This window comes from Balaenoptera borealis, assembly GCF_965194805.1.
Source record: "Balaenoptera borealis genome assembly, chromosome: 12".
NCBI lineage: Eukaryota > Metazoa > Chordata > Mammalia > Artiodactyla > Balaenopteridae > Balaenoptera > Balaenoptera borealis.
Genome location: NC_138869.1, coordinates 86,683,832 through 86,697,525, shown reverse-complemented (window position 1 = coordinate 86,697,525; position 13,694 = coordinate 86,683,832). Strand labels below are relative to the sequence as shown.

Below are 13,694 nucleotides of genomic sequence, written 5' to 3'. Positions count from 1 at the left end.
AATAGAACGTATAAGGGCCCTTCTTTTTTCTTTTTTTATAAATTTATTTATTTATGGTTACATTGGGTCTTCGTTGTTGCACGCGGGCTTTCTCTAGTTGTGTCAAGTGGGGGCTACTTTTCGTTGTGGTGCACGGGCTTCTCATTGCGGTGGCTTCTCTTGTTGCAGAGCACGGGCTCTAGGCACGCGGGCTTCAGTAGTTGTGGTTCTCAGGCTCTAGAGCGCAGGCTCAGTAGTTGTGGCGCATGGGCTTAGCTGCTCCGCAGCATGTGGGATCTTCCCGGACCCAGGCTCGAACCCGTGTCCCCTGCATTGGCAGGCAGATTCTTAACCACTGCGCCACCAGGGAAGTCCTAAGGGCCCTTCTTGATGCTCCATGATTAACAAAGGGGACCTTTAACTAGTATTACTGAGCCCTTGCAGAAATAGTCAATAGTATACTTGGCACTGAAGGATACAAAGAATAAAACATGGCTACAAGGAGATACTGCATTGTGGTGTAAAGAGTAAAAACTCACAAGTCAGACTTGAGTTCAATCCCAGTCCTGACACCTAATACCTCTGTAACCCTGTACAAGTTACTTAGCCTCTCTGCACCTCAGTCCTACCCCCTCTAAAATGAGGATAATGGTACTCATGGCCTGGGATTGTTGTAAGAATTAAATGTTATTATATATGCCTGCTGCAGTGCCTAACACATTGGAAACATTTAAATGTGTTAATTCCATCTTCTTATTCTACGTCTCCAGCCAAAAGCTTATAATCTAGCTATGGAACCAGAATAAACACAGATGGAATAACAAGAGAGTGTGTGATGGGTTATTAAGTGTCTTAGTTGCTAAGGGCAGTGGGGATTCAGAGGAGAGACACGAGTGAGGCTGGCAAAGTCGGGGTTGGCTTCATGGGGGTGGAATTGGACAGGCAGGAGAGAAAGGTGGAGAGTATCCAGGTCAGGACAGCTCCACGGATGAAAGCGCGGAGGTGGGAAAAAGTCTCAGCACGTTTGTAGGAGTACGAAAAGACTGACCCAGTTAGTCTGGAATATTCGGGAATGGGGAAGACCAGAAGTCAAGCAGAGGATTAGATGAGTGACACCGAAACATAGGCAGTCACCAAAGGGTTTTGAGTCAGGAGTGAAAGGAACAAGTGGTGTTTAAGGAAAACCAGTCTGGACTCTTGTTGCCAGATGGATTGGGGGCAGGAAGTTGGGGGGTTAAGGGAGGAGAAGGAGAAAGAGCCTAGTGTGGATGTTCAGAAGAAGAAGGATATAGTTACTAGGCAGGAAGCTGTATGTCTCAGAGAAACGTGAGACCCCGAATCTAAGAATAAGACATTAGCCAAGGAAAGAGCACCCCTGGATGTGACAGCTAACAATTCCCGTGTCCTAGCTGTGGTTAACGTCAAACAGAGAATTTGTCCAGAAGCATCCTACCAGCACTGGGAGGAGACTGACAAGCTCCAAGGGTCTGTCTCCACTGGAGAGTCAGTTACCCTGCAGGTGCCTGCCAGGCCCTCTGTCCTCTTCTGATGTGACTGCGGATGATTAGGCCGGGTGGGCATCTGACCAGCAGATTGTTGGCCAACGGCGCCTATAAGGTGGCCTGCCGAGAAAGGTCTTATCAAAGAGAGACAATGATAATTAGGTTCTCTAAGAAATTCAAAATGGATCTATGATGAAGGCATCATTGGTTGGCAGGAAGAGCAGCAACATAGGGGATCAGAGCCGCACACGTGACTGTGTCCTGGAGCAAGTGTCATTGACCACGTTGCCCAGTGGCCACAGGCTAGTCCAGTCTCTAAGCTGCCTTGGCCCTCAAGTCCCCTTCCCACCATTCTTGGATGTACAGAGGCAGTATGACTTAATGGTCATGAGCACAGACTTGGGAGCCAAACCATCTGTCTAATGTCTAGTGTCTAATGTGTATTATCGCTGTGCTATTTACTAGCTGCTCATGTGGGACCAGTTACCCAACCTCCATACATCTCACTTCTCTGATGTATAAAACGGGGCTGTTAAAAAACAAAACAGGGCTATTAATAATAATACCTACCTCATAGGGTTGTTGTGAGGATTAAATCAGTTAATATATAAAATAATATTTACTCCAGTGACTGGCCAGAGTGAACTCTCTATGTGTTGATTATTATTATTAGCATTTTTAAATCTCCAGTTCTTCCTTTGGGAACTACTTGTATCTCTCACCACTCCCACCACCCCACCAGAGCTTCCCACAAGGCTTGGCTAACAGTGGAAAAATCCCATTTTCCTTATTTGCATGTCCGATCTTATAAACTTTCTTAATATTTGAACTAACTTGAGTGAGTCTCCATTCCCTGTAGTAGAAGAAGCTGCTACAGTGTAAGTTGTGAAAAAGTCAGGTAAACTTGTAGATGTCCCAACAAGTGTGCACGTTTCCTTTGGAGTCTTGGAGAGGACGACTGGGAGCTTGGGGCTCTGGACTCCAGCACTTCCCTGGGGGAGGGAACCCCGAGTTCAGACTCTATGACAAGCAGAGCATGGAGGCTCACGGAGCTGCCTTATCTTGAAGTCATCATGTTTTGGGATCTATCCACTTCCTCTGCGCTGAGTCCACAATCCAAACAAGTGAATTTCAAGTAAAATTACCCTGGGAGGGGAGCAAGTGCTGATAGACCAACGTGAATATTTTCACTCACTAGCAGTTTTACTTCTCAGTGTAAGAAATATAAATTTTTTTCCTGAATCCAAACCCCTCATGGGAAGTGTGTCCAGCAGTAAAATATTCACACCAAGGCACACATTTCTGAACAAGGCAGCACAGTAGTTAAGAACTCTTTTAAGTCCGACATGGATCAAAATCCTGGCTGCCTGATCTGGCTGAGGAAGTAACCCAAATCCACCTGACCTCAGCTTTTTAACTTGAAAATGTGGATAATAATAGGAGCTACCTGGTGGGGTTACCAAGATTAAATGACATAATACATGTAAAGTCCTCCAACAGGCCAGGATCTTCATACATATATACCCTAGAGGCTAATAGTCATTTAAAAAGACCCAGCTAAAACCTACGAAAAATCAACAGAAAAATACAATCTACTCTTTGTTGGAATCCCAAGTCTGGGGGCTTGGGGTATGTTTTAGCATTATTTAGGGACTTGTGTGTGTCTTTTTTTTAAATATACGTTTTATATGAAATACTGAACACTCCCAGGGAAAGCAATTGAACCTCCCTCCGATCCTTGGCTCCTGGTCTCCACGTCTTTTCTACCTGCTAAACTGAGGATGAACAACAGAACTTTTGGGGTGACCTCGAACCCTGGGCCTCAAAACATTGTGCTCACCCCCTTAGAGGTTGCACCTGGATGGTTCGCTCCTCCCAGGGACCTCAGTGGGGAGATGATAGAACATTTTAGTTTACATCCAAGCAGATTCAACAGACATAGTATTAAAAAGATTGACAGTAAAGGGTATGTTTAAGCAGAATAAATGACACCTCCAATAAGAACTAGAAAATAAAATATGTTACGACAATGCTTTTATTATGCATAGGATTTTAAATTCCTTGGGACGCGGGTAGTCATTTTACAAATTCTAGGCAGCCACGTGTTAGTGCTTGTTCCTGTCCCAGAATCACACCAGGCAGGCGGATTTCTGGAGTCACGGATAATCAGCTTCTTCACACCACCCGTGGCCACAGCTTCTGCCAATGTGGCCTGCTCCCCTGCGGCTCACCACCCAAATCCACACATCTTCTACAAATCCCTAATTCTCTCCCTTCTTCTGCCCCATCCCTCAGATGGCACTTCCTGCCCAGCCCTAGAGCAGTCCCAATGCTTTGGGCTAAAAGCCACAGGTCATGCAGTTCACCCCCTGCCTCCACCTGGGATTCTTTACCCAGCACAGAGCTTACGATGGTGCTATTTCTGCTCCCACAGCTGAGCTATTTGAGACTCAGTCCTTTCCACCATCTCATTCCTTTCGTCTCACTTCTCAACCTCAGGTGGTGATCAGGAAGACGCTTTTCCCCAGGGGTTGAGTGTGGTCCTTGGGTTGTGGCTTATGGCGATTCTTCCCCTGTGCCCCTCCCACCAAGGCCCTGCATTTTCATCTCAGCCAGAAGGAGGCACTGAGTGGTGTCAGGAGTGGGGGTGGCAGCACATCTGTTTGTGAGGACAGTGGAGGTGACCCAGTGTCCCAGGGGTCACAGATCATCCAGCTAGTTCTCTGCTGTCCCTTCTCCTTAAGAGGCTTATTCCCCTCTTTTCATCATTCACTATACTCATCTTTTAGACTCATCCTTTCCAGAAAGCCATCTCCAACTCACCTCCTGTTACCTCCAAGATGGGTTATGCCCCTCCTCTTGGCTTCCCTAGTATCCAGGTCAGACCCCTATCACAGTACCCATCACACTGTGCTGTCATTTCCTCCTTATGTCTCTGTCTCTTCTCTTAAGCTCCTTTAGATACAGGACAAAATTTTTTTTCTTTTTCTTTTCATATCACCAGTGGCTACCATACTGCTTGGCTCATAATTAGCACACAATAAATATTTCTTAAGGATATGAGTAAATGAACTCTAATATTTTGGGGGGAGAAAACAAGATGAAGAGAGGTGAGATGCCTAGTTTAAGATCATATAATTAGTTGATTACAAGGCTGGATCTAGAACCCAAGTCTTCTGGCCCCAAATCCAGTATTCCTTCCTCTACACAGCTACTTCTGTGCCTGGTGGGGATGGTGGTGAGGATGGCTGGCAGTGGTCTGAGTCCCATCCACTGGGCATTGAGGAAAGGGCTTGATCAACAGACTGAAGGTCATCCCACCTGTCCCTTGCCAAAGTCCTGACTCTATCACATCATCTAAAGGAGTAACTACTGTTCTGAATCTTACAGGCGACCCAGCCAGGGTCAAGTCCTTGGGTCCTCTCTTTGGACCCTGTGCTTAGGGGAGGGTAGCTGCACCCTCTTGGGAGCTCAGGGAGAACTTGGACCCTCGTCCCCAGAGCCCAAAGAAGGGAAAGATCTTCTGGGTGAAGGAGGCAGTGAAGGTGTAGATGGGTTCCTGCGTGACGGCATTGGCAAAGGTCACCCAGCCCACCTCGTAGTCGACAGACACCCGCACCTGCTGGGGCTGCTCCTCCAGGGCCAGGCGGGTGGGGAAGGAGCCCAGGGCCGAGACGAAGCCCCAAGCCAGCCTCACCGCCCACACCCCCTCCTCTGGCCGCAGCCGAAGCTCCCCCTTCCGCCGGATGTCCTTACTGACCACACCCAGGGTGCAGCTGCCCCCGGGAGCCAAGTCCACACTCACCACCCACGTGTGTCTCCCCCCAGTGAAGCCACCATGGGCCAGGACACAGGTGGCCCGGTCGAAACGCTGGGGGCTGTCTGGTGACTTCTGCCATTTATAGGAGAAGCGAGCCTGCTGGTGGTCCTCAGACAAGAGGAGCTTCGGGTGGGAAGTCCAGGGGTCTAGAGAGATGTGAGCTGTGGGGAAAAGCAAAAGGGCCACAGATGTCAGCAGACATGCTATCACCTTCAGGAAAGGCCTAAACACTCCCCTTGGCACCCGCGTTAGCGTTACTACCAACAACATATATAGTGCCTACAAAGACCGGCAGCATGGGTATCACCTGGGAACTTGTTAGTAACAGACTCTCAGGTTCCACCCCAAACCACCTGAGATGGAATCTGCATTTTAGCAAGATCTGCAACTGATTCCTGTGCTTGTTAATGCCTGCTTCAGAGGATGCGTTAGTTAGTTGGTTAGTACGTTAGTTCGGACATCCGGGCTCTCATCTGGTTCTGTGCCATCCCCTGGAAAGCACTTCTGCTCCCTGCAAACTGGCTGACTCCCAAAGCTGTGCATGCCTGCTCTGATCTCCTCCTGCTGCTGACACATCACGTCCTCCGCCTCCTGTATCTTGGAGGGTGGAAACATTCTCCCCTCAGTCCAAACTTCATGATCACTCCCTGGGCACTTATGACTCATTTACACAGTCTTCACTCCCCCCAGGCTCTCTGACTCACCCACGGGTTATTCGTTCTGCCTCGGTAATTCTAAAATCAGGCAGAGTCTGAGGATCACTTTTTAACAACAAAAACTTCTGCAGACCCGTGCATAGTGTTACTTTTAGTATCCATAAATTGGGACAAATTCATAAATTCAGATATGTCCATGAGTTAGGAGTCCCTGCCAAGAGCTCTGTGACTTCCCAGGGTCTAAGGCTGATAGACTGGGAACAGTGCCCTTGAGTGGGGTCCATTCTTCATTCCTTTCCCACCTACAGGCTGCACTCCTATCATCTATGAAATATAATAACACCTGAGAAAGAGTAGGGGGTCCTGACAATTCTAAGAATGTGATTCTAAACCCAGATCAAATTCCGCTCATCCAGGAAGCCCTTCCCGATAGACCTTGTCCCATTCTGATTTAATCTTTCTATCCCATCATCACGTGCAGATCAGAACATAAGCTTCCTGCCAGGGATGTGGTATGTGTGTGTGCCTGTCCCTTCTTCATGGTTCTCCCGCAAGCATTACATGGGCAGTGATACATATCAGTGTCACGTGTGACGTTATGTGTATATGTACATTTATATATGTGATATATATGTATTTGACTATTACAGTGCCCAGTGTAGAACCCTGCAAACTTGTCTGTCTTTTTCAAGATTAGATTCCTCACTCCCTCCCATCCTGACATAGGCTGCTTACCTGGCTCATAATCCAACTCAAAGCAGAGTTTTTCTGTAAAGAGGAAATAAAACAGGATGCGATGTCATTAGTCTTACCAAACCATAGAACATTTAATGATGAGGAAACTGAGGCCCCAAAAGGGAAGGGACAAAGAGAGGAATGGAAGCTGGAATCCTCTAGACCAGTGGTTCTGAACTTGAACTTGCATCAGAGTCCCCAGAACACTTGCTAAAACACACGTGTTTTTGATTCAGGTGGCCCGGGGTGGGGCTGAGATTCGCATTTCTGGCAAGTTACCAGGGGATGTTGATGCTGTCGGCTGGGAGCCCCGCTTTGAGCCGCACTGCCTAGCTCTGAGCAGGCAGCGACCATGTGTACCTTCAGTGCCTTGCACGGAGCCTAGGACACAGTAAATGCTCAAGAAACATCTACTTAATGAACAGATAAGTGGGTTAATTTATTTCTCATTCTGCTTGGAAATAATTTGGGGGATAGTCAAAGGTCAGCCTTTGATTAGAGTAAAATTTCCTTCACTGCCAGCCCATTTACTTGTAGGAAGTGGACTTGGGGGAAAGCTCTTCTAAGGTGACATTTTTGTGGGTGGGTCATTTAGAACTAGGTGGCATCATTCGTGATGTCATGTAGGAAGAGGGGGAAGTGTTGGCGACGAACCACATTCCTGACTCTCATTTCAAACCTTCCACACCCTCTCCTACCACCACTCCCTATCCCGGAAAAGGGGGTCATGGTCCCCACAGGGGCAATGCAACTCTGAGGACCAAACTAACAGGGGCAGGGAAGCCAAGGAAAAGAGGAGGGAGGGAAGTCAGCTACCACAGGGCACAGAGAAATACCCTTGCTGGTTATTAATTAACAATGTTCATCATCAAAAACTTACCATGTATTACAAGTGTCCCTGTGGATTTTTAAAATTATTGACAATGACAGATTTTGTTAATCACTATCTTATATATCACTTCATGACAAGCGATTAGATCTATTTGTTTCATTATTTTTCAAACCAGTTACATTTTTTTCCCGGAAATCCTCACCTTTATTATCTCACTTCATTGTCACAGATAAGCAGATTTTATAAAGATCTGCAAATAAGGAAACCAAGGCACTGGGAGGGTGCAAGCCTTGTCAAAGGTCACACAAACGTCAGGCAGCGGGGCATGGAGGCCATTCCTAAACCCAGGCTTCACAGCCACCTGTGCTTCGTGGGGTCCTCTTACCCAGAAACATCTTCATCTCCTTCCGCAGCGGGAGGGCCTGCTGGGGGAAGTCCCGAATCCTCTGGCCCAGCTCAGGGGATACAGCCTCTGGTTTCCGACACCTTCTGGTTTCACATCTAGGGGCACAGAAATGGCGGGGTCTGGGAATTATCCTTCTTAATGATGCCTCCAGACCCAGCTGGTCGCCTTCTAATTGTCTTGGAGGTGCCAGTTCCCACAGACAGACATGATTCCTCTGGGATGGACCCACTCCCTCCCCGCACTGCCCCTCTTGGGCAGTGTCACGCAGGGATGTGTATCTACAGCTAGCTGTACATGGGAATGCGTTTGAGTACGTGAAGGTTCACATGTGAGTTGTTATCCTTAATGTGAGAATGTATATTTGTGTGGTAATAACCAGGCATGTGGTGCGTGTATGTTTATGTATGTGGGAAAAGAGAAGAGAAAATCTTACCTTATTAGAGTGCTTCTGATATCCTAGGAGAAAGAGAGAGAAAGCAGGGATTCAGTTTCCATTTCTCCCTCCCACAAGAAAAGACAAAATACCATATTCTCAGCCCTAGATAGAAAAAGGACACCAGATCCATGGAGTCACAGCGTTTTGGGGTTTACGAGGCTTCAGGGATCTTAGATCCCAACCCCTTTATTTTATAAGATCCAGACAGTGAAGTGACCTGCCCCTTAGAGGCAAAGGCAAGTTCCATGCCAAGGTCTCCAGCTGCTCAGTCCCCAACGTGTCCGCCTAAATCATGCTGCCTTTCTGATGCCTAATTGGGACCCCAGTATCTCTCCTCCAGTGCGAGGAAGAGAAACAGAACAAGAAGAACTTCCTGGCTGGTGGGTGGTGACACAGAGAATAGTTTGCCTCAGCAATAGCACCTGACATTTGTTTGCACAGTACTTGATGCTTTTCAGAGTGCTACTTTCACTTGCATTTCACTGTTGGATCCTCACAAATAAAGTATTTTTGAGATAAATAAACAAAGTATCTCCCCTTTTTGATGGATGGTAAGATGAAGAGACCAAGACCAGAGAGCAAAGCAACCAGGGAGCTCTTGGGGAAGCAAGGACTCTTAGAATTCAGAACTTCTGGTCCTGTGACCCATCTTCCACTTGGGATACAAGGATGTGTGAGTGAAGAAGAGATGGCTTAGACAGATAAAGATGCAACAAATCATAGGTGAGCACAGGTGGACGGGGGCGGGGCTCAGATCTCACCATCAGGAGCTCCCTTGCCGGCCTCTCCTTCTTCTCCTCCAGTTCTTCGATGAGGGTGCTAAACCGGGAGATTTCCCCAGTGACCAGGACATCAAACTCATCCCGATGCTTTAAGATGTCCCCATCCAGCCTCTCCAACTGGGCTAAGAGGATGCTCTGCTGTTCCTCCAGGAACTGGCTCAGATGTGCAAACTCAGAAATCACTTTTTGTTTCTTGGTGGCCACCTGAGTCTGAGGGGGCAGGAGGAGAGGGCAGGAAGTTATTCCTCCTCTTCCTCCACTTCCTTTTCCTTCTTTTTCCTTAATTCACTCCCGTCTCCCTCCAGATCCACATTCTCCAAGGTTTGGTGGTAAAGTCAGAGCCCCCCACTCCCCGGGTCCCCAGATAGACTTGGAACCGTGGCATAGTTTCCTTTACACCTGCCATGCCATTTCCAGGACGAGGTGTAGGGGAGGTGGTGAGGACACCCCACCTCCTGCCATTTACAAAGTGCAAACAATCTGCGGGGCACTAAGGCACATTACTGTCCTTGTAGCAATTCAGTGAGATAGTGAGGATTTTTAATCTCCACTTCACAGAAAAATAAACTGAGCATAGAGAGCTGCTTGAGGTCATAGAGCTAATTCATGTCAGGATTCAAACTCAGAATGGGGCTTCCGTGGTGGCGCAGTGGTTAAGAATCCACCTGCCAATGCAGGGGACAAGGGTTCAAGCCCTGTTCCGGGAAGATCCGTGCGCCACAACTACTGAGCCTGCGTTCTAGAGCCCGTGAGCCACAACTAGTGAAGCCTGTGTGCCACAGCTACTGAAGCCCATGAGCCTAGAGCCCATGCTCTGCAACAAGAGAAGCCACCACAATGAGAAGCCCGCGCACCACAACGAAGAGTAGCCCCCGCTAGCCGCAACTAGACAAAGACTGCACGCGCAGCAACGAAGACCCAATGCAGCCAAAAATAAATAAATAAATAAATAATAAAACAAAAATACAGAATGACTTCAGAGCCCTATATGCTATGTTGCCTTGGTTTCAGAAAGGCACTGGACCCTGAGGAAGGGAAGAGGACCAGGGAAGGGATGATGACTTACCAGGAGGACTTGTATCCTTCGATTTTCTCTTGACTGAATTCCTTGAATCTCCTCTCTCTCCTTTCTTAAACACTCAAGACACTTCTGTATTTGTTCCTGGGAAGAAGGAGCATAAAATATTTAAGATGGGGGGAGGGATAAATTAGTAGTTTGGGATTAGCAGATACAAACTACTATATATAAAATAGATAAACAACAAGGACCTACTGTACAGAACAGGGAACTAAATTCAATATCTTGTAATAAACTATAATGGAAAAGAATCTGAAAAATATGAATCACTTTGCTGTACTCTAGAAACTAACACAACATTGTAAATCAACTATACTTCAATTAATTTTTAAAAAATATTTAAGACGGAAACAATGATTTGTTAAGACGTGTCATCTCTGTCTCCAGGAATGGAATGACCCAAGGGAAGGAGTCGTTCTCTTAGCTGACAAAGCCTGGGCCTTTATGGTCCTTGACAGCTTACTCTCTTTGGGTCTTCTTCCTCTTGTTTTGTCCTCCAAGAATTTTGATTAGGGCTTTCCGCTTTTATCTCTGTGCCATCATAAGCTATGACTCTGTGTTCTCACCTGAGCCTTCCTGTCTTCAGGCTAAACACCCTAATTTCTTTTGCCTTTAATGAATGGTATCTAGGATCTGTCCTGAGCTTGATATGCCCTTCTTTGAAATTATCCCAACTTTCTCACATATCCCAAACAGAACACATCCAAACAAGCTCTCTTATAAACGGAATCAACTTTCTGGGTATGATTTTGGAGGGAACAAGAAACTTGGATAATGCAAAAAATAACCAATGAATTGTTTTAAAAATTGCTTGCTCTAGGGGACTTCCCTGATGGTCCAGTGGTTAAGACTTCAAGCTTCCACTGCAGGGGGCACAGGTTCGATCCCTGGCTGGGGAACTAAGATCTTGCATGCTGCAAGGTGTGGCCAACCCCCCCCCCAAAAAAACAAACAAACAACAACAACAACAGCAAAAATTGCTTGCTGTAGAATAAAGAACAGGTATACACACATAAATGTCCATATAAGCACATTGCAAAATATATTTAGAACTCTTAACAGTACATGCTAATTAACTAATTGACACATATACATAGATTCTCACTTGTAATAAAACACAATGCATAAACAACTAAAACCAGCACACGCTCATTTAATGACAGATAAAATTATACACCATATATATTTACCCAACCTGCATATATGTAAACACTAATTTACCTACAAACACGAGCACTCAGTTACACATACACACTCAAGTAGTCAGATCCCCCCAAACACACTGCACACTCTGGTAAACATGCAGACGTCAATACACATACACCCTGTGCAATCATTTCCTCGAGTGCAAACCCAGACATCCTCAGACACACCTGACTGATCCATGGCTCAGACACACACGTTCATGTTTTGGTGACTCATTCATTCAACATGTATTTATTGAGCTACTATTATGTATTGGCCATAAGTAAACAACATAGGACATACTTAAAACACAAACACATGATCTTCCATGCCTGGGTCTACTGCCTGGGTAATCACAGAAGCAGGGAGATGGAATTAAGTTTCAGAGTGGCCCAAATAATCCACAACTCTGCTCTGATTCTTTCAGTCCAGTCCAATCCCAGACCCACCCTGGGAACCTCTCAGTTTCCCCTTTCCTACCCTGTAGGGCCCAGCCGCGTCCTCCAGGAAGCGCACGGTGTGGGCACGGTGCTCCCAGGCCTCCCGGCACACCACGCACAGCTGCATCTCATCATCCTCGCAGAAGAAGTAGACTTTCTCCCCGTGCTCGGGGCAGATGTCCTCCTCTTCTATGTCCAGCCGGGACACCAGCTTGAGACGCTCAATGTTCTCCACCACGCTGGCCAGCTGCCAATTGGGCCGGAAGCTCCCTGGGCGGAAAGGCTCCTTGCAGAGTGGGCAGGTTGGGGGCTCCTCGGGGTCCGGGCTGGGGATCTCAAGGTAGTGGGTGAGGCAGATGCGGCAGAAGTTGTGGCCACAGTCAATGGTGACTGGCTCCCTGAGGGTCCCTTGGCAGATGGGGCAGTTGACCTCATCTGCCAGGCTGGTCACAGAGGCAGCCGAGGCCATAGTGCTGCTGCGCTTGTGGCCTCTTCAAGGTCACCCTCTCTGCTCAGCTTGGGGAGAAGGGCTGGGAGAACAATGAGGACACACACCTCACACTCACACACCTACATGTGCACATGGCCAGACACAGGGGCATCTTCCATACCCAGGGACACCCTCATGGTCACACACACATACGTGTGTGCACAGGGCAAGGGACCCACTTGCATCTCTGGCAGCCAGGGTTCTGCTGTCCCCCTCCCAAAGGAACAGACACACACCCTCCAACAGCAGAGACAGAGAAATAGCAGAGGAGGGGCAGAAGAAGCGGTCACAGCATTCCGGAGATGACCTCAGTTACTCTCCGGACTGGTGCCCATGACCTGGGGCTTGCTGCTCCTTCCCGTCCATCCAGAGACACCCGCAGTAGAAGGAAAGTGGTCGTATCTTAACCATCCACAGTTGGAAGAGACTGTTCTTCTTTTGGGAGCAGGAGGGAGACTGGGTCACAGAGCAGTGATGCCACCCCAGCCTCCCTGCAATATGACCGGCTGTCTCCAGGGAGATTGGAGGTATCAGCCAAGCCAGGGGAGTGTGGGGACCCAGATAAGGCGTTGTGCCCAGGGCAGGGGTGGTGAGACAGGGCACAAGCAACTTCACCAACCGGCCTGCCATAGGCTTCCAAGGGGGTTGGAATGTACTCTGTCTGGGGGAGGAGAAAGAAAACTAAAAACAGCCAGCATTTATTTACGATGGCCATATTCCTCACGCTAACATAAGCAATTTAAACATACGATCTTATTTATTCCTCCTGTCTGCTCTGTAACGTTGGTGCTATTAAGATATTAGCTGGGCTCAGCCAGGTTACTTAGCTTGCTCAAGGCACACAGGTAGGGAGGTGGGAGGCCATAATTTACACTCAGATCTGTGAGTCTCAGAGCCGTGCTGTCCAACAGAAATACAATGTGAGCCACGTGTACAATTAAAAGATTCTCAGTAGCCATATTTTAAAAAGTAAAAAAGTGAAATTAACTAATATTTTATTTAGCCCCAAATAGTATCAACATGTAATCAGTAGAAAAAATTAGTCATGAGACATTTTACATCCTTTTTATTTGGTGTTTTAAGTCTTTAAGAAGGGACATATTTTACACATACGGGACCAGCCACATCTCAATGCTCAGCAGCCGCATGCAGTTGGAGGCTCTTGTGCTGGACAGTGCAGCTCCAGGGGCTGCACTCTTTGGGGCAGAGGGAAGGTGATGTACAAAATAGTTGGAGTGGAAAGGGAGCAAAACACGGTGGGGTGCTGATCATCCAGTGGAAGAATGGAAGGAGATTTCCTTGGTTTTATCCACAGATGAAGGTGAGTGGATGAAGAACCATGGCTGTTTGATC

General features: G+C 47.4%; 1 protein-coding gene and 1 long non-coding RNA gene across 2 annotated transcripts in view; one reads left to right on the top strand and one right to left on the bottom strand.

Moving 5' to 3' along the window:
* LOC309607948 overlaps positions 1 to 13,694 on the top strand; it is a 208,849-nt gene that overhangs the window by 47,223 nt on the left and 147,932 nt on the right. The gene's annotated exons all lie outside the window — the stretch shown is intronic.
* Positions 24 to 12,375, bottom strand: TRIM10 (tripartite motif containing 10). Its single transcript, XM_082347083.1, has 7 exons — positions 11,892 to 12,375; positions 10,215 to 10,310; positions 9,128 to 9,358; positions 8,364 to 8,386; positions 7,910 to 8,049; positions 6,693 to 6,725; positions 24 to 5,462 (listed from the first exon to the last, which is right to left on the bottom strand). The coding sequence occupies exons 1-7, from the start codon at positions 12,318 to 12,320 to the stop codon at positions 4,921 to 4,923; spliced, it is 1,494 nt and encodes a 497-aa protein (XP_082203209.1). The 5' UTR covers positions 12,321 to 12,375; the 3' UTR covers positions 24 to 4,920.